Here is a 20,935-nt window from a genome sequence, read left to right on the forward strand (position 1 = left end):
GTTTCTTCAGCCTTTCACTACTCCCGGTCCCAGGGAAAGCACTGTTATCTCCAAAACCTTTGTCACAAGGTGATAGCCTGTTTAAAGAGAAGGTGGGTTCCTATGCAGGAAAATGAGAGCCCATCGAATTTACTTTTAAGAAAGTAAAGCGAAGAGCCAATGGCCCAGAAATTGACCCATCACCATATTGAGAAGGAAATATCCTTGATGTATGCACTGCTGATCTGATGCTTAAGGACTATATGTGCTCTCTTGTATGAGTGATACAGCAGAGAGGTACTTGTCTGTTGCTGAAATAAATGGAGAAAATGCCTGCACTTAAAGAATAAATGAAATTGTTCTTTGGAATATCAGCAGAGGGTGCTAAATAACTTTTCCATTAGAACAGAAGTACATAAGAACTATTATCTATCCTTTTTGCCCCCAAAGTCTTATTGTAGTTCTTTTGCCTATATCTCAGTCAAACTACACAAAACAGCATGTTTTTAGGAGAGGTGCTTTTTTCAAATGAAGAAAGGCCTCATCTTGCATTTCATGGAGCAGAGATTACAAATATCTCAACTGACTTTCAGCCGTGATTAACAATCCCCTTAGTATTACACATTCCTTACTGGAAATTGTATTCTATGAATGAGAAAGTACTAAAACGGATAGTGCCATTTTGTGATAGTTCACACAAATATAGCTAGAGAGCAAGCAGAAGCAAACAGACACATCTGCAAGGCAGCCAGCCTTCTATCTTGCACTCCTTGCCCAGAGAGAATCCTTCCACTCCAAAGGGCTTTACCTTCATGCAACTTCAAGTCTCTTTGTTGCTTGGTTCTTGCTGCCCATCCCTACTGCTAAGCTGCTGCTTCTCACCTATTTTGCCTGGAGTGCAATTCAGGCCCGATTCCCTTTCAAGTGAACTGCTTGTTCAGAAGACCATTTCAGAGCCATTAAAGCTGGTGTGGGGAACCTGTCTCCCTCTAGCTGTTGTTGAACTCAGCCCCAGTGGCTCAGACAGTAGTCTGAGAACGGTAATCCAACCACATTCGAAGGGCCACAACGTGCCCACCACCTTTTGCAAAGGAACACAATCTTTTCAGAGTCTGGATCCTATGTAGGCAACCCTGTCAGGCAAAATCTTCTTGATAAAGCCACTCACTGCAATCCGACAGTAGACTCACGAGAAGAGATTCATCTTTCCAATTTACAGGCCTGACTTAAATGTACTTGCATCATATAAGCTCATAGCAAAAGCTGGGATTTTGACTTCAATATGCTCATTTAATTGTGGTAGAATGGAAAATTTGCTGTAGGGCTTTAGAACAACTTATTAAGTTTTTCTACGAATGACAAATTCAAGGTCTTACCAAGACGATCATATCCCAGAGCTCCTTGAGCAAGCGCACCTCCTTATGGCAGGCCTTCAGTTGTTTGTAGTCTGGGACAGAGACCTCAAACAAACCTGCGGATTTGGACAGGGCTTCCATCTCTTTTTCCATAGTAGTAATCATTTTTTGTTGCTAGAAGTAGAAAAGAGAAAGGCATTAGCTAATGCTTCAGGCAGATGAATACAGATGTTATGCTAGTGATGGTAATGATTAGCTGCCTGTCTTGCCATGTCAGCACATGTTACTCTAATATAATTTGTGCCAAGGCCAACATGCAAGCAAGATAGCGATGGAGGGGCAAGTGTCGTAACTTGCTTCTAGGGACTCAACTGCTTAGCTGCCCTGTAAATTAAATTAGCCTCTGCTCGGCTGAAGTCTCCTTGATGAATAATTGGTGGAACATGCCCTCATTCTCACTGGTGACTGACCATATGAGTATGCAACTTCATACAGGGAAATCACTGAGCCCACATGCCTTTGCAGCTATTTGGCTTTGGCCCAAAAAGCATGATGCTTCTTTTGTGCTACAGGACAGATACAGAAATATTGCTAGAAAGATTTTTACCATCCTTTATTAGTTACCTTATTTAGGGATTTATAGGGGTCTGGGTCAACAAAAGTGAAGGGCGCATCTACTCGGAATTTCTCCCTGAATTCATGTTGTTTAATCTAAAAAAAAAAAAAGGAAAAATAAAGGAGAGCAGCACAGTTAAGCAAGACCACATAGGCTAGCACTTGGGAAGATTAGAATTGTAATCGATAAGGATGGTGCTATATTACATGTAAAGAGTGGGCAAGACAAGGGCCTTTGTGGGTAACTACTCTCTAAAATATTCCCAGTGTGGCACTCTGCAGCCAGATGCCTAAACCACTGATATTCCATATTCAAATACTGTACTTCAAAACATAGCATACAAGGACCCGCTCTACCATTGGGCAGAGTGAGGCAGCCGCTTCAGACAACAGGTTCTTTGTGATATGGAAAACCAGCAAATGGTTATTACTGTTGTTGTATTTCTTTTATTGTATTGTTGGCAAGAATTCTATGAGTTATGCCTGTGAACACAACTTGGGCTGTGGTCACACCAGGCAAATATTCCCCTATTCTAACAATACATTTCATCCCTTTGTTGTACTGAATCACAGCTGTACGATATATATGCCTAGGCAAATGTCCCAATGTGTTTTAACATTACAAATTCATTTTCTCTTATTTGAATAGTTATGACCAGCTACACCATGGTATCGATTTATCTTCTCTCTTGTTTTCTGAGGCAGTGCGGCATCTTACTCTATTTTAAAAAAATGCAATGTTACCTTGATATGTCAGGTAGGGCTTCCTGTTTGGTAAAATTTTCTCTGTTGCGCTGGTGCCTCTGGGAGAACTGCATTGCACTCAATGGACCCTTATCCAGGGCTGTGTCACTTGTCAGATAATAGGTGGAGTTATGCAACACCTACCAATGCCTTTAAAACTGTTGACATAAGTTTACTTACGTATCAATATACCAGCCATGATTTTTTTTAAATTATTAAAGTTCAGCCACATAGCAATAATGGTGGCCACCTTCCACAGTAACTTGACTTCAGAAAAAAATTAATAGGGTTGTGCCCACATGTCATACCAATAAGGAATAAATTGATACACCATTGGACAAAATAACACAAGCCTCCCAGCAAGGAGAAAATAAACCACAGTTATACTGCTAGCCAGGTAAATGATTCAATAATGGCCCTCGGTTGTGTGACCACAAATTTATACAACAATCTAACTGCAATAGGGAACATTTGCCTCATGTGTTCATGTCCTCAGTCAAGGCAAATCTCAGCAGTGAATTGCCACAAGTAAAGAACCCAGAGCAGGACAGTTTGCTGTCCTCTGAAGATGCCAGCCGCAGAGACTGGTGAAATGTTAGGAAGAACCACTTTCAGAACACGGCCAAGAAGCCCAAAAAACCCACAACTATTTGCTGTGTGTTGAATTGCATAACTAGGCAACCGACTGCAAATGCCTATACTGATTTCTTCTACTTGGAGCCATCTGCTGCCAAGATTTACACTGATTGTGTTACACTGGTGGAACCAGCTTTGGAAAGTACTGTATACACCCCAAAATTACCTCAAACTGCTGGCATTTCCTTCGGATGATTGTAACTTCATTTGCCTGCAAAGGAGCCACGTTCTGTTTTGCTTGGAATGACAATTTTTTAGTGTTATTCCATTGCTCTGGTAATTCCTAAAAAAGAAGCCAAAGGAGAACTTTTGAAATATTGTGCTCACACAACTGTGAGAGAGACAGGTGTTTAAGAAAACAAATACAGGCAGCCACACAATGAGACAGGGAGACAAAAAGATCAAGCAGCAAGTAATAATAAAGGGGGATGTAAACTTTCATCTATTTCAGATTTGCCCTCTGAACAGAGTTAATAAGGAATGTAATCTAGGAGGGAAGATAAAACCATCACTGTATTCAAAAATCATGCATGGCTTCAGTGAGTTACAATGAGACCAGATGGCAATCACTGGCAGATTCTGTGGAACCGATGCATGTGCAGGTTTTGGCCAGTTTCCTTCTTTCTGCACCTACATGAATATATTTTAAAAGTATATCACATCTGGAATCATTTGCCTCCACAAAAAGAAATGAAGTCTTTCCTTTTGCTAACAAAAAACAAACAAAAACAAAAACACTATAATTGGTTAAAAGCAGCAATGTCAACATTTCTCCAATGAAAAATATTCAATCACTTACATGCAACTGCATATGGATCTCTTCAGGCATTTCTTCTCCATACAGTTTTAGCAACTCAATAGTTTGCTTCAGAGGCTCAAACATATTGTCAGTGGCTACTTGCCTCTCTTTGACCCTCATCAAGTGTCCCATCACTTCCACAAGCCCATCATAGTCACCTTCTTTCAAAGGTTTAGTCAAGCCTGCATTGGCTTCTTTCATGAAAGCAGCAAGACCCTGAAGGCTGTAAAGGAAGGAGCATGTTCCCATTAGGACAACCTGGAGGCTTCAAGAGCAAGGGAAACAGAAGGAAACACACATCTCTAGAAGGGTAGCAGCCATCTTTGGCTGTTATAGTGAAAATAATAAAGAGTCTTGTGACACCTTAAAGGCTAACAAACGTAACATGGCAGACATACACTGGCCATTCTCTCTGGGAGTGGAAGAGGATGCCTGTGAGATGAGTGACTCCCTCCACCTACTTTGAGGAGGCAGGACTTCCTGAATTTCAGCTGGGATTGGCAGGCAAAGAGAGATGCCCTCTCAGTTTTGGAGGAGATACGCTTATAATAATTGTCATGATTTACTTCAGTAACCAAAAGGCAAAGTCCAATAACCCAGTCTAAGGTCAGAAGCCAGAGAATTCATCAGAACCAGCAGTAATAATGCTGGAGTCAAGGAATCACAAAGATGAGTCCAGGTCCAGTCCAAGGGTCAAGACAGCTCCAGGAAATACCAAAGCAAGTTGCAAGTAAACACAACAATTGTTTCCTACACTGATTCAGCATGGGAGCCTGCCTTATATGGGGAGTCCATGCCTTTACATTGCTCTCAGCTGAAGTCCTTAGCTAGGATCCTTCAGTAATTACACATTGGTCTCAGCTGAGCCCTTAACTGAAACACTACACTAATAAACTTAGAACTGCAGAGCTGGAAGGAACCCTACGGATCCCTTGAGTCCAGCCCCAGTCAAGAAGGCACAGTGGGGAATTAATTAAACTCTCAATCTCTGGCTCTGCGGCCAGAGGAATAAATCCCTGAGCTATCCACCACTCTGTGAGGCACATACTCAGATATATTAAAGTTTTCGTTTATTATGTATTTTTCCAGAGCAGGTGAGTTTATTCTTCAGTTGTGAGATCACCACCACCTCATGCATACATTCAGGACACAGTTCCTGGTTTAAGTCTGCATCCTGCTTTTACAGAGGAGGGAAGGAGAGGAAGAAAGGCCATCTTCATCCTTGGGTTCTAATTCTTGGAACTCGGGGCTTTCTTAAGTGACAATTCATCCAAGGTTTGTATATTAGGCACAATATCAGAGGTGGGTGATCTCAGAGGAACTGATGGTCAATTTGGTGTGGTTAAAGAAGTTAATTGCAGAGCTTTCTGAACATGGGAAAATTCCCACACCTCCTTGAGGACACAACCTGGAGGCTTCAGGAGCAATTCCCATACCTCCTTGAAGATTTTTTTTCCCCAAGTAAATAAAAGGGGGAAATGTTGAGGTGCTGTGGGCTTGCAAAAAATTGCTCTGGGAGACTGTATGCAGCTTGTGAGCTACACGTTGTCAGCCTCTGCACTACGTAGTTGTAGGAAATTACAATGCGCATATGTGGGTGTTGGAGAGGGGAGCTGTAATATTAGAATGGTTTCCAGGTTGCCCGAATAGTTTCTCATCCTACCTGGTGGTGACATGGTCAATGAGGTGCTGTTTGAACATCAAGCTCCAGCGCTTGATGGTGTTTAGAAGTGCTTGCTTGAAGGGACGACAATCACTTTGTAACCAACCATTGAACACTTTGGTGTTTTCAAATTTGGACACCTCTTCATAGAGCTTTTCGTACGTGTCAATCTAGATCACAAAAAGTCACAGGAGAAGAGAGTACTATAGCTGGCAAAAAAGAGAGGTTACTTACATATAACCATAGTTCTTTGAGTGATACTTTGCGAATCTACACAAATGGGTTAAACTGCACCTGCGCAGGACTCTTTGGAATATTCTAGAGCTTAAATAACTGACCAATAGAATGTTTCCCCATGGAGCACATGCCCCGCCCGCCTGTGGTACCTCAGTTCCGAACATCCACCACTGTCATAGCTCTGAAAATTACAAAGCTCTAGACAAGCCGTGACAGACAGCGGGGAGGCTGGGCGGCAAAGATGATGATGGCTGGTGTGCCCCACTTGTTGCAGATATGGGAGAACACAGAGTTGTTGAGAACCCACTCATGGGTTTGAGAGGTTAGGCAGCTCAGGCAACCAGCCACATCGTTATCCTTTGTCGATACGTGGATGGTGACCAGAAATATGTGGTGATCCAACCCCTCCCAAAGGTGGATCGCTAAATACAGAAGGGACAAAGAGTGAATGCCTCCCTGCTTGTTTATGTAATACAGAGTGGTCGTGTTGTCTGTAGCCACCTGTACTCCACGACCGACCATGAGAGGATAGAAGGTGTGAAGAGCCTTGTTTATTGCCAACATCTCGAGATGATTGTTGTGTAGCAGCTTCTCTGAGCTGGACAACAAGGTGTGGATCTCATGAATGCCACAATGCATTCCCCAACCCATCAGGCTGGCATCCGTCATGATCTGGACTGCCAGCTGACGGGGCCTGAAGGGTTGGCCAATTAGAAGATGCGGCATGAAAGTCCACCACATCAGTTGACTTGCTAACTCTGGAGTCACATGTAGGTGTTTGGTAGGGTTGTCTAATAGAGGATTGAACTGAGACAGGTACCACGCCTGCAGAGAGTGCATCTTCAACCTAGCGTGAGGGAGAACAGACGTGGTGGAAGCCATGAGGCCTAAAAAGAATAGCCTGGCTCAATTTGTAAATCCTTTTGGAATGAAGGAAGACCCTGGCTCTGTTGGAATCAGCAAGCGCCAATGTAGTCCATCGTCTGAGACGGTTGAAGATGGGACTTTGCAAAGTTGACCTGGAGCCCTAGATCTGACAGAGTTTGTAGAATAAAACGTGTATCCTCCTGTGCCTTGGTGTAAGAGCCAGCGATGATCAACCAGTTGTCTATATAAGGAAAGACCATGATATTATGCAGACGGAGGTAGGCTGCTACTGGAGACAAACACTTTGTGAAGGTCCTTGCTGCAGTGGCAAGCCCGAATGGTAGGGCGCAGAATTGGTACACTGACTTCATGAAGATGAAGCGTAGGTATTTGCAATGACACTCGTGGATGGAAATATGAAAGTAAGTGTTCTGTAAATCTATCACCACAAACCAATTGCCTGCAGAAAGAAGCGGATTGACTGACTCTAAGGTGACCATTCGGAAACGCCTTGGACGAAGGTAAGTATTGAGGAACTGGAGATCTAAGATTGGTCCTAGTCCACCATCCTTCTTGGGAACCATAAAATAGCAGGAATAGAAGCTGTCCAGTGCTTCTTGAGAAGAAATGCATTGAATAGCATGCTTCTGGAGAAGAACAGAGACTTCATTTTCTAGAGCAGGTGAGTAAGCTGTGATCTTGAGGCAACCAATAGCAGGAAGATCTGAGAACTCTAAAAGATAACCAAAATGTATGATGGCAAACACCCAAGTGTCTTTGGTGATGATAGACCACTTGTCAAAGAAAGGGGCTAGCCAGGGAATGCACCCATTTGTGTGCATTCACAGAGACTGCGAAGAAGAACACATGGTTTCTACTTGTATGCCAGCCTCAGAAACAAATAAGAAAACTATCTGTTGCTTCTAAGCTAGTCAAACAAACCTATCTCAGGCTAAATTCTACTGACAGTAAAAATTCAAATCTGCAATGCAATTCAGTCATCACTCCAGCACAAGGTAAAGCCAACCATAATCTAAAATGATCCCCAGCCTTGATAGTACAGGAACAGCATAAGACTCTCTGCTTTCATCCTATCAAGGGGATGTTACCCTTGAACTAGACAGATATGGTTTTGATTTTAGGAAGATAATTGTATTTTCAAAATGGAAATTTGAAGTTTATAGTTTTTTACGGTTTTGCTCCCAGCAAAACTAGGGGCCATTCCTGTTGAATGCTTCTTTGTTACAGCCCTAGCCCAAGAAAAGATATATCACCTCTCTCATACAAGAGTATTATTATTTATTATTATTTTATTTATTTCATTTCTATCCCGCCTATCTGGCCAAATTCGACCACTCTAGGCGGCTTACAATCAGCAGTAGTAAATATTAAAAACATTACAAATACACGAAAATAAAGACCATAGGAGTATAGAAGAAAAAGTCGTCAGGAATTAACTGTTGGAATTAGCTGTTGGGAAGGCCTGCTTATACATAAATGTTTTTAGTTGTTTTTTAAAAGTGCCCAGCGAGGGGGCCGCACGAATCTCAGGAGGTAAGTTGTTCCATAGGCGAGGAGCCACCGCCGAGAAGGCCCGATTTCTGGTCTTTTCCTTCCGGGCCTCTCTCGGCGTCAGGCTCCTCAGCCTTACCTCCTGGCTTGCGCGAGTGACACGGGTAGATCTTGGTGGGAGGAGGCGTTCCGCCAGATATTGAGGTCCTAAACCGTTTAGGGCTTTATAAGTAAGCATCAGTACTTTGAAGTCGATGCGGAATCGGATGGGCAGCCAATGCAATGCGGTCAGAGTGGGGGAGATATGTTGGTATCTTCTCACTCCACTGAGTAGTCTGGCCGCAAGCATTCTGCACCACCTGAAGTTTCCGCAGCAGCCTCAAAGGTAGCCCCACGTAGAGCGCATTACAGTGGTCTAATCTTGAGATTACAAGCGCATGTACCAAAGTGGTGAGGGCCCCCACGTCAAGGTAGGGTCGCAGCTGGGCTATCCGCCTGAGATGGAAAAATGCGGTACGGACCACAGACGCCACCTGGTTTTCCATAGTGAGCGCCGGGTCCAGATGGATACCCAAGCTGCGAACCCCATCGCTGACAGGCAGGGTCACGCCCCCAAAAATGAGGGAATCGCCCAAATCCCCAGCTGTGGGAGCGCCCACCCTCAGTACCTCCGTCTTGTCCGGGTTCAGCCTCAGCCCGTTCTCCTGCATCCATTCCCGTACGGTCTCCAGGCAACGCTGAAGGGACAGAACGGCATCTCCTGCAGTTGGAAAAAAGGAGATGTAGAGCTGTGTGTCATCAGCATATTGATGGCACCGAGCTCCACACCCCCTGATGATCCTCCCCAGTGGCCTCATGTAGATGTTAAACAGCATTGGGGAGATGATCGACCCCTGTGGAACCCCACAATTGAGGCTCCACGGGGCCGAGACATTCTCCCCGAGCTGGACTCTCTGGGGTCGGTCCTCCAAGAAGGAACGGAGCCAGGCAAATGCCCGGCCACCTATTCCTAACTCGGAGAGCCTCCCCAGGAGGATACCGTGGTCAATGGTATCGAAGGCCGCTGAGATGTCGAGGAGGACCAGCAGAGACATTTTGCCCCTGTCGGCCTCCCTCAACAGGTCATCGCACAGGGCGACCAATGCCGTTTCTGTTCCATGGCGCGGCCTGAATCCCGACTGGAATGGATCCAGGGCATCTGTTTCATCCAGGAACGCCTGAAGCTGATCGGCCACCACCCTCTCAACTACCTTGCTTAAGAAAGAAACATTGGCGACGGGCCTATAATTGCCAATTTCGTCCACCGCCAAGCTCGGTTTCTTTCTTATGGGCCTAATGAGTGTGTCCTTGAGGGCAGAGGGAAATCTGCCCTCAAGGAAAGACCCATTAATTATTACAGTGGCCCATTCCGTTGTTGAGGCCCTGGCTGCCTTGATTAGCCAGGCCGGGCAAGGGTCTAAAGAGGAGGTGGTGGCACGACAGCGGTCAAGCGTCCTGGCCACAGTGTCGGGCGAAACGGGCTGAAAAGAGTCAAAAGTCACCGGGCAAGACGGAGCGCTGGACATCTCAGCTCGACTCACTGTGTTCAAAAAAGGGGAGAGGTCCCAGCGGATGGCCTCCACTTTAGATTTAAAAAATGCTGCAAATTGGCCCGGTGTAAAACTAGGGGGAGGCCTATCTCCCGGGCCAACTCCGGATAGGTCACGTACTATACGGAATAGTTCCGCCTGCTGATTGGACGCCTCGCTTATCCGGTTAGCGAGGTATGTTCGATTGGCAGCCTTTACCTTAGCCTGGTAAAGGTTAGTAGCGACCTTAACAGCTATACGATTAAAAACCGTCGGGTCCTTTCTCCATTTGCGCTCTAGCCGTCTCCTGACCCGCTTCGACGTCCGGAGGTCCTGGGTAAACCAGGGCGCCGGGCGATCTCTGCGGCGGAGAGGGCGTTTAGGTGCGATCATGTCTACGGCACTAGTCGCGGCAGTGGACCAAGCCTCGACCAGAGCCTCGACAGGAGCGCCAGCCAGGTCAGCCGTAATCCCTCTCATGGCATCCTGGAATCCAGTCGGATCCAGTAGCCTTCGAGGGCGGACCATAACAATAGGTCCGGGCTCCCTGCGAGGGGGGAGAGCCATCTTGGTGGTACATCTTATTAGGTGGTGATCCGACCATGACAAGGGTACCGACTCAAGGTCAGTCACCATCGGACCACTCTCGCTCCCATTGGTAGAAAAGACCAGATCTAATGTATGGCCGCCCACGTGTGTAGGGCCGTTAACATGCTGGGACATGTTCAAGAAGGCCATGGTCTCCAAGAACTCAAGAGCTGGACCGGAAGACTCTGCCCCCGCACGCACGTTGAAGTCCCCCAGTACCAATAGCCTCGGGGAGCCCAACAATGCCGCGGAGACAAAGTCCACCAGCTCCGGTAGGGAGGTGGCTGGGTCGCGGGGAGCACGGTAACCCAGCAAGATCCCAATACCGTCCCTAGCCCCAATCCACACGTGGAGAGCCTCAAGACCCGGTCTTACCACCGAGGAGCGCCTAATTACCTCTAAGGTGGACTTATAAACAATGGCAACTCCCCCCCCGTCCCTCCAGTCTACCCTGGTGTTGAACAGCATAACCGGGCGGACAGATGAGAGCTAGGGGGGGACCCCCCTCTCCGCCAATCCATGTTTCGGTTATGCAGGCCAGGTCTGCATCTTCCTCCAGAATAAGGTCATAAATCAGTTGGGTTTTATTAGATACAGACCTGGCGTTCAACAACATCAGGCGTAGAGTGGAGGGCTGGCTGGTCTGGCTACCTCGATACTGGGGGTTGATCTCCGTCTCAGAACAAGGAACAGCCTTTAGACATCTGTTCGTAGTTCTTCTGACACGTGTAGGGATGGAGTCAACGCCATATCGCCCTCTACCCGTTATCACAGAAATGTTTTGTGGCCCCTCGCTGGGAAGGCAGGCCCCCCATTCCATGACGAAGAAGAGAAGAGAAAGAGAGAGAGAAAAATAATAATAATAATAATAATAAATTAAATAGAAAGAAAAAAGGAACTAATAACTTAATACAAATATACTAAAAAAAAAAATTATAAAGTACAATACTAAAATAAATTTACCAATAAAGAACATATAAACCGACAATATCAAACTTAATAATAAATAAAATTAAAATTAAAATTAAATAGTTAGTAAAAAAGAAAAAAAGAGAAAAATTATTAATAACAGAGGATCATAATAGCTGTCCCCCCCCCATATGTTCAAGTTTTTCAATCTTCCAGCCTGTGGCCTTATCGTTGGTCTCGTTGGTGGAGCTAATTTGTAGTTCTTATGCATGGGATGAAACTTGCAGTTTTTAAGAATTAGTTCTGGGCCCACATTGATGATGTTTCCAGGCCTGGACTGAAGCACCAGTAGCGCCAGAAGCCAAGGTGGAAAAAGCTTAGTCCCTGCCTTTCCCAGCTCTTGGAAGTCAGTCTGGTGAGCGCCTTTGTTAAAAATAAAATAATGAGCAAAGAGGCCAGGTACAAGAAAGGGAGCTGCCAACATGGCGCCGGTTCGCAAAAGCCCCAGCGACCTAGCGGACCCGCCAGTTCTCCCTGGTCCCCAGGACAACGCTACACGCTCCTGATCCCGGCCGGCTCCGATCCCCCTTCTCCTCCACTCCTTTGGGATCCCGCCAGCCTCCGATCGTTCACGAGGAGCTCCACCAAATCCCCGGGGCCAAGCAAACCCAGGCAGGGACCTCCGGCCGCGGCCGACCCCGTGCCCAAAGCTCAACCCGCACTGGCCTCCGTCTGCTCCGCCGTGTTTCGTCCGCTCCAGCCGCTCCCCGAATCGGCTCCACTTGCTAGGTGCGGGAGGGGCTCCCGGCTCCCGAACAGCCCAGCGACAGGTCGGAATAATCCGCTGCGGCTCTACACCCCCACTCCTCGCGTTTCGAGCCGCAGCCGCCTCGCGTCCGGGATTCAGCAAGCACACCCTCACGCTCCACGCTCCACACTTCTCACAGCGACGGGGGACACCAAACAGGAACCAAAGCAAACAGGGGGGAGAGGAGATAGACAAGGGAAAGAAAGAGAGAGAAAAAATAGGAGAGAGAAAGAGAGAGTCCCAAGAGGCAAGCTGGGTCGGCGAGAGAAACGCTAATCGACCGGCACCAGCGCCATCTTGGGAAAAAAAAAAAATAAGTATGACTTATTTTTCTGTGAAACAAGAAATGGAACAGGAAATATATCTACAGAGTGGATACTGGAAAGTGCACGGTATAGTTTAGCCATATGAAGAATGGGGATTTGAAAGAGTGCATGGAGCTTCCCCCACACTATACAAGTGGATAAAGTTCTCAAGTGGGTAATGCCTTAATTAGATCACTGAAAACATACAAAAAGGTAAGCTTTTTAAGTCTTCTGGAACTCTTCTACACCCACAATGTCATAAAATGTGAAGGATCAGGGAAGCAAAAAGTCCAAAAATGTACATACAACCAAATTTAGATGACACCATTATAACGTCTATGTCTTAAGGTAAATTCTAGGGGACTCCAAAGCTCACCTTGTTTCTAAGATTTTAGAAATACAGTAAAGAGATTACCCAGACCTGAATGTTGTTTCTACTCATGGATCTACTGCTACTTACATTTATTTAAAAAAAAAAACACCTTGCATGTGAGTGAAGCACACGCAAACTCACACTCTTCACCTCTCACCTGTAGCTGAAATTGCTCTAGAGTGGGTGCAACGTGAGGCAAGTAATCCTCTGCATGAGACTCCAGTTCTTCTGTTGTTAGGGCACGCCCAAAGGTGAGGAAGCGCTGCATGAATTCATGGGGATCATCCATCCAAAGGTAGGAATATTTCTCAAAGGAGTCTTCATATTCCTCCCCTTTCTTCATGGCACTGACTACAAGGTTTGCCACCTCCTCTCGCATCTCTATCAACTCTCCTGTATCTTCTAGGTCAGACTGCAAATATTAAGAGACATGATTGCCATTTGGGAAACACATGGATCAACAACATGGAAAGTGACACTCACTTGGAGGCTTCCTGAAGGCATCAGGGCAGCCACTGTCAGAAAAGTAATGCTGGACCACATGTCTGATTCAGACGGTCTCCTTTGACATTCTGGATTGTTTTCATCTTCAACAGAGGTCAAACAATGCATTTATGTAAAGGCAAACAAACCACATAAATGAATGGTTGTGCTCTGTTGTTTTAGTATTGATTTTATTATTGTTTTTAATGTAATACTTGTTTAATTATTTTTAAGTATTTGCACCTACTGTTTTTAGCATCTGCATATTGTATTTTTAATGATGTAAGCCGCCTTAGGTTCTTTTTTAAGAAGAAAGGTGGGATAAAAATAATTTAACTAAATAAGTAAAATAATGTAAATTCCTATTATAATTTTTAGGCAAACCTGAAACTCTGCAGATTTTGCAGTCCTGAATTGTATTTTCTAGTACAAAATGCTATGGCTTTCTTAGAATCCTGGGAGTCTATACAATTTTTAATACTATGTTTCTAAGCATCATGGTGACTGAAAACATACAGATAACAAATAATTTGAAAGGATATGTGAATGTACTGTATTTCTGTTCTGTTCCTATCTGAGAGAATAAGGGGGCAGACTTGATTATTGACACATACAGTTATGGTGCTGGGCCACTGAAACATGGACTTGGACTGGAAAAGTCTTACTTCTTATCCACTGAAAACTGCCTTATTTTTCACTACTTATTTCTCATTTGTGCCCTGTCCCCAGTTCGCCTTTCCCCTCCCCCAAAGCATACCTAGGCCAAAATCCTGTTATCTATGCTTTTAAATCTCAGAAGCCAGTTAAAAGTTGTTGTATATAGTGTCACACACCCATGATGTGACTTGGCTTGCAACAACAAATGTCCTTGTGGCTTTTTAACCAGCAGCAATTTGCCACAGACAATTTATACCAATGGACTTATACTCGTACTGGTGTAATTCTTCAGTTTAATTCCAGCCATAAAATGAATTTCTACATGAAATGAATTGTTGGAATACAAACTCAGGCATAGTGATATCTTGGAGGCAGCTCAAGAGTTCTTGGCATGTAGACACAGATATGTATTATTCTACATTTTCTGTTTCACCACAAGAGAGGTGTGCAGGGCCTTGCCCATGAACATTGGCTGAGGAATGATTGCAGAGTACTCAGAGCTTTTAAATGCTACCTTTAAAAATAAACTTCTTGTATTTCTTATTACTTCTCAGCAGTCAGGCTGCTCTTACTGTTAGTGTTGTTCTAATCATGTAAGTCATTTTGGTGGGTTGCACTTACTGATAGATTGATCTCTCCTTACCAATAGGCCAGAAAAAAATAGTGAGAAATATTCTGTGATTTCCTCCAGTAGCCAATTCTAATACTACACTTTGGAAATATTAATAAAAAGGCAAAACCAAGATATGCTTTCCTTGCAATTTAAGCCTTATCACAGAATGATATAGCACCTCAAAATATCTGTCGACGTGTCTCTAAAACTACCTTAAAATACCCTTAGGAGGTATCTTTGAAAATAACTAGAAAATGTTTTTCACGACACCAATAAAAGAAACTCCAATTCTGAGTTTAAACAATTTGACACAATTACAGCCAAACTGTATAATGTGAAAGTCTCACAGGGAAGGATAATAATGCTGTGAAAATCTGAAGGCACTACAAAAAGAGGGAGACTGTTTCAATAAAGGAATCCACCACCTTGAGTTTGCACGATCTGAGCAGGGCCTCCTAAGAGGACCTCTTGGAGGGTCACCATGACTTGATGGAACACAAAGATACCACAGTTTAATTACTTCTAGGTAACTAGTTATAATTAATCAGGGTACTTGCAACTCATAACATCTAAACTCTGCCTATAAAATACATGTCATTCCTCATGTGCAGCAGCGCAAATAATCACTGTTCAGAGAAAGGCACAGATATGTCAAGCAAGCCAAGAGGTCACAATCAGTGATCCCCACCCAGGGCAAATGAACAATTGTCTGTCAGAGGAGTACTAACCTTATAGCTGCCCTTCCCTTCTGCCAGTCTTGGTATTAGCTTAGCAGTCTCATAGATGTCATTCATCAGGTTTTCTACCACTTCCAAAAAACCCTGGTCTGCTCCCACTTCCAGTGATGGACGGTACCTTAAATCATCTTTATATAATTCTAAGCGGACTTCAAATAAAGGGGCGGCATTGGCCTAAAACAGATTAGGAGATTCTGTATCAGTCACTCTTTATCGGTCTTACATTCAAAGTATTATTGGAACATCGTCCAACCAGTTCCACTTCATCAACCTTTGCCTCCTCACTCCTCTCATTATGGCTGCAGCCTCTAGCAGGTTGTAGGGACTGGAAATGCATGAATGCAGACACCAGCATTTGGATTATTTGAATATTTACTCAGGCGCTCAGAAAAGGGAATGTTTCTGCATAGAAATTCACGAGTCAGTTGGTGGTTTAGGAACAGTCAGAATTCAAACAATTTACATTCGTTGTGTCCTGATGAAGACAGAAAGTCACCAATGCCTTTGAAGGTTTATTGTATGGATAGGTGATCATGACACAGCATGATGGCAAAGAGCAAAAGGAAACACACAGATGCCCTCACATACCAGGGAACACCCCTGGGTCCAACTGGACCTAGTCCTTTTGAGGCCTGGCTTGGTATGGATGATTCCTCCTCCATCCCACAGTAGAAGAGTTTTAATGACCTTGGCAACCCAAAGCGTTTCTATACTCTAAACCTTCTTACATTGGAACTGGCCAGGGGGACAGGACTGCAAGCACTTTACAATAAGTGTGGGGCGGGAGCTGCTATATTCTGAGAGACGCAAACTGCTTCTCTGAAAAGCATATAATCATCTTAGAAAGGTAAGAACGTTTAAACGTATGGGATGCAATGTGCATTTTTTTCCTACGTTCATAGTTCCCTCTAAGCTGAGGACGTGGCATTCATGACATAATGTATATGTATTTTGTACTGAACATTTCTAACCTAATTCAGTACAAGTGAAAACTCATACAAATTTTAAACAGCTTTTCCTTCTATAGCTTGGGTATCCCTCCACATTCCCGTCACAAAATTATCTGTTAAAATCCTGATTCTGCAAAAATCAGAACAAGCTATGGAGCAAGCCAAAAGAAGCAGGGGATAAAAGTCCTACTAGGCTATACTAATTAGGGCAGGGTGTGGACATTTGGAAAGGAAGAAGGTATCTGGGGAGGGGAGTAAACTTGCTCTCCTCACACACACCCCGTCTTCTTCCTTTCCAAAATTCTTTCTCATCAGTTTCAATTCAGCTTGATCTTAGTCCTTTACAACAGACTGGAAGGACTGTTGACCCTCCCGAAAGTCCAAAGCTACTCCCGCAACATCCCAATTTAGGGATGTTTACTGTTGTCAAGAATGCCACACATGGTACATTTATACATCTGGAGTTCAGGGTGAGAGCAACAGGGTCTTCCAAAGTGGCGTGTCTCCCCCTTTCCCACAAAACCCCTCTCTGTGGACAGAGAGGAGCTGCTGCTGCATCCCTTCCCAAGAGTCAGAGAGTTGACTGAGAGGGTTTAGGATCTGTTGTTCCATTTTTTTAAAAAAATGCACTTACATATCCTTGCTTAATTTACTCTGGAAGCAACATTTCAGTTTGCTGGTTACAAAATATGGCTTATTTGGCCATGAAATGAAACAACCACATCTTTGTGACTTAAACTCTGGCATGTGGCACAATGCCCATTGATACATGGTGTGTTCAGAACATTATGTTTTTAAAAGCACTAGGAACCAACCAACGCACATCAGGTGACATATTGTTGAGGAGAAATTGCAGTGATTTGCGGATAAACTTAAAGTAGCCATCCAAAACAATGTCATCTATGTATTCTACATAATTAGACCACATTCTTGTTTTCTTGTCAGCTTTGAACAACTCTGCATTTTCCTACAAACAAACAAACAAACAAACAAACAAACAAACATTACTTACAAAACAGTGTATTAAGGGTTTATCCATTTTCTCTCAATTATTAATCCTTTAAGTTTCATAAAAACCAGAACATTTGTTCACAACAGTTCTTGGCAACTCTATCACTAATGTCAAAACTTCCAAAATGTGGAGTTTGTGATTGAAACAGTTTACAAGAGAAGCTTCTGTAGAGTTGTCAAGAAATCAGAGGCAAAAGATCTGTCATGATGCAGTGCTTGTGTGGATTGAGGTGGGCTGTCCGTGGAACAAGATGTCCACAAAAAGAGACATCTTGTTCCACTTTGAAGTTCCAGCCCATTACTTTGAAGAGTGTCAATATAGCACCAACTGAATGGTTTTGCTTCTTTTCTGCTATCCACACTAGAAAGGCTCTGTCTAATAAACTTACTAGATGCCATGCTGATTCTGTATCTTGGAGCAGCACCCCCAGAAAGGAAAATATTGCCTGTTTATTCTAATGAGTTTCCCTTACTGTGCAAACTATCTTGCCTCTGTTTTATTATTGGGAAAAAGCACAGCCTTGTTTGCATGTCTGATGACTTAGGCACGTAGCACCAAAAGATATGCATATCTAGAGAGATGATGTTGTAAGAGATAGATCTGACCCTGAAGTCTCCATATTCTTGGAATAGAGCAGGGATGGACAATTCCAGCAAGACTGAGTGGCATTTTTCTGATTTCCAGGTAGCCTGAAGGTCGTTGCCCCCAAAAGAATGCGGTCAAAGGGAAGGGATATAGCCCAAAAAAGGCTAATTTGTACATTCTAAAAATTATTTTTAAAAACACTAGCTGAAAGTTGTTACTTGGCATAAAAAGTTGCAGCTAGAAAAGTGCAATTGAATCAATAGAACGTCTGTATGAAGGAATTGACTCACCAAATCACCCCCGATTCAATGGGCTCACTGTAGCTATGAGCAACAGTATTATTCACTGTTTTTGCTGACTTTAAAAAATTGTTTAACTAAAAAAAAGTTAGATTTTTTTAACTGAAAAAGTGCCTTGCATCCTCTAGTGACCACACTTTTTAAAAACTGAAAAAGGCTTGGGGTTACTGCGGGGCCTCAAAACGTGGCAAAATAGCTCCCATGCAGCCCATAGGGCACTTGGAGATTTTTTTTTCATCAAAAAGAAAAAAAAGTTTTTTTAAAAGTTTGGTGGTATTTTTACAAAAATGTTGGGGGATGTGAGGATCTGAAGGGGAGGGAGTAGAGGCTATAGAACTACGGTAAATGACTGCAGTCCAACCTTTGCACTGATCATTATGCTCCAGACAGAGGCTCTAATTTGCTGAGTTAAGTCTCTGTCTAAATATCCTAAATCAACTCAGAACAACTCATACAACAGGGAACTGATCGTGATAACTAAGGCAATGATTGGCTGTCCTCCTCAACCTTTTTTTATCTTAAGCCAGGAAAGGGGCAGCAGACAAGCAATCAGCAGGAGCTATGATTATACTGTACGTTAGTTTGACGGCTTTGGTGTGCAGGAAAGCAAATTATAGGTACACTTAAGCAATAATTCATCAATCACCTTCATCATTAATTTGATTTATATCTTGCCTTTCATCATAAGTGTTCAAGGCATCTAACAATCTACATAAAAGCACACACTTAACATCACAAATTACAAAATAACAAATTACAACCACCTGAAATAAACCGCAAATGTCTGTTTAAAATGTAAAAGCAATAGTCAAAGAAGTAAAATACAACGAAAACAATCAGCAGTGAAAGGCAAATCAAACATTTTCTGATACAGTTGCATATATTCCTGAAAATATGTTGTTTAAAAGTTGCCATTTATATGTGTGCCGTTGTTCAGATTATGACAAGCAGTATCTTCCTTCCTCAAAATGTGGCTAGATGGGGATTTGTCTTGCAGTTTGGTTCAATACGAAGACTGTCTGTTTCACTCCTTTTTTTCACTGACGACATGACATACAGGCCAATATGAATCAGGTTGTCGCACAGTTTTGGGCTATCTGTCAGGAGTTACTGTTTTGTTTTGTTTTGTTGTTGTTTCGATGCAAGTAGAATTGCTTCATTTTGGTTTGATCCCAGCATGTGTGATCATTTGGATCAATCAAAGCGGATAGCCTAAGCTGTCTGCTTAACCCACTTCATGATCTTTGGAAAATGAAAGCTTTCTCTTATTCTCCATGGAGATGGAGAGAGGAACACTGCAAATGTGCTTCTCTCTGTGTGTGTCTTTCAAGCCTTTGTAAGGCAGTGCTGATGCGCTATGCCAGTTAGGAAAAAAAAAATTAATGAAAGCTTCCTTCTTCTTCCCCATGGAGGGAGGAGACAGGAAGGGACAAGAAGGAGAAATCTCTCTTTTTGGTGTTGTTACTTTTTATTTATTTGTTTTCTTTCCCTTTAAAGGGAGCACGAGCTAAACAGGGTCACTTGAGGTGAAATATGCTTTCCTGCTCTAAAACAACCTGATTCTTGCATGTAAGTGCAAGGATCACCCCAAATGACAAACCACATTTCAAAGCAACACTGTTTAACATGATCCAGCCTGATCCAGACTGTGATAATTTGGCTATCCATTCGCACCCCCAGTTTCTCACCTCAACCATAGCCTGGATCTTCTGCCCAGCATCTTTGATTGCTGCATAGCGTTTGTTTAGGTTTGTTTGTTTTCCATCTAAATCGAGAAGTGCTGTCTCCTTATTGTCTTTCCTTTCAAACAAAGGACTAGCTGACCACTCCTGTGAGAAGAATCAGATACATGGTTTAGGAAAAGATAACTTAGACGCAGAGGAGCAAAACTAGAAATACATCAAGGAGTATTTCCCCATTCCATAGCAAACTGGTAGAAACCAGTTTTCAAGTTACTCACCTGCATGAGCTGCCCAATATTCTCCACATTTATCTTGGTTCTCTGAATTCTTGTCTCTAGATCATATAAGACATTGCGCATCTCTTGAATGTAGTCCATAACACCTGTCAAGAGGGGGGTGTAGGAGTAAGGTAACACACAGTAAATATCACCAGACACCATAGGTGCCCCTCCTGTACAACCAATCTCCTTGTCTTAACTTTCAGACTTCTCCAAATCTCTCTTGTTGAAGCTAAACAGGAGGTGATGAAGGCCAATATAGGGATGCCACAACTGATCTTTTTTTAAAGTATGTATTATGTGACATAGGTTATATGGATTTGTTGTACACACAAATTTCACAATAATCTTTGGGGCAAGATACAAACAACACTTTCTCTGGTTTGTGTGCACTCAGTCTCAATGTATCAAGCAAATGATAAGAGACGCAGGTTGAATGGCCATTTACTATGAAGGCAGGTGGGCTCAGATGCATGACGTTTGGTCCTGAATTTCAGGTTCATCTGATTGCTATGCTACAAAACAGGAGATTTCAGTTCATGAGTTATGACAGAGAACATTTGTACCTTCATTGCTCCAGAAAAGGTTAGTCTCAGCTTTCTGCAAGCCAATGTCAATTTCTTCCAGCTCACCATTGACCAGTGGAAGTTCTACTGGCAAAATTGTCAGCTTGATCTAAAA

General features: G+C 43.4%; 1 protein-coding gene across 1 annotated transcript in view; it reads right to left on the reverse strand.

Moving 5' to 3' along the window:
- DNAH17 (dynein axonemal heavy chain 17) overlaps nt 1-20,935 on the reverse strand; it is a 128,694-nt gene that overhangs the window by 90,424 nt on the left and 17,335 nt on the right. Inside the window, exons 14-24 of the mRNA XM_078384260.1 lie at nt 20,821-20,929; nt 20,255-20,358; nt 19,983-20,123; nt 17,222-17,365; nt 15,440-15,622; nt 13,116-13,370; nt 5,792-5,961; nt 4,129-4,351; nt 3,496-3,612; nt 1,959-2,045; nt 1,356-1,508 (exon numbers count right to left, since the gene is read on the reverse strand). Of these exons, the coding sequence (XP_078240386.1) occupies nt 1,356-1,508; nt 1,959-2,045; nt 3,496-3,612; nt 4,129-4,351; nt 5,792-5,961; nt 13,116-13,370; nt 15,440-15,622; nt 17,222-17,365; nt 19,983-20,123; nt 20,255-20,358; nt 20,821-20,929 (1,686 nt within the window). The remainder of the gene's footprint in view (nt 1-1,355; nt 1,509-1,958; nt 2,046-3,495; nt 3,613-4,128; nt 4,352-5,791; nt 5,962-13,115; nt 13,371-15,439; nt 15,623-17,221; nt 17,366-19,982; nt 20,124-20,254; nt 20,359-20,820; nt 20,930-20,935) is intronic.

Source organism: Pogona vitticeps, chromosome 2 (assembly GCF_051106095.1).
Source record: "Pogona vitticeps strain Pit_001003342236 chromosome 2, PviZW2.1, whole genome shotgun sequence".
NCBI classification, from domain to species: domain Eukaryota; kingdom Metazoa; phylum Chordata; class Lepidosauria; order Squamata; family Agamidae; genus Pogona; species Pogona vitticeps.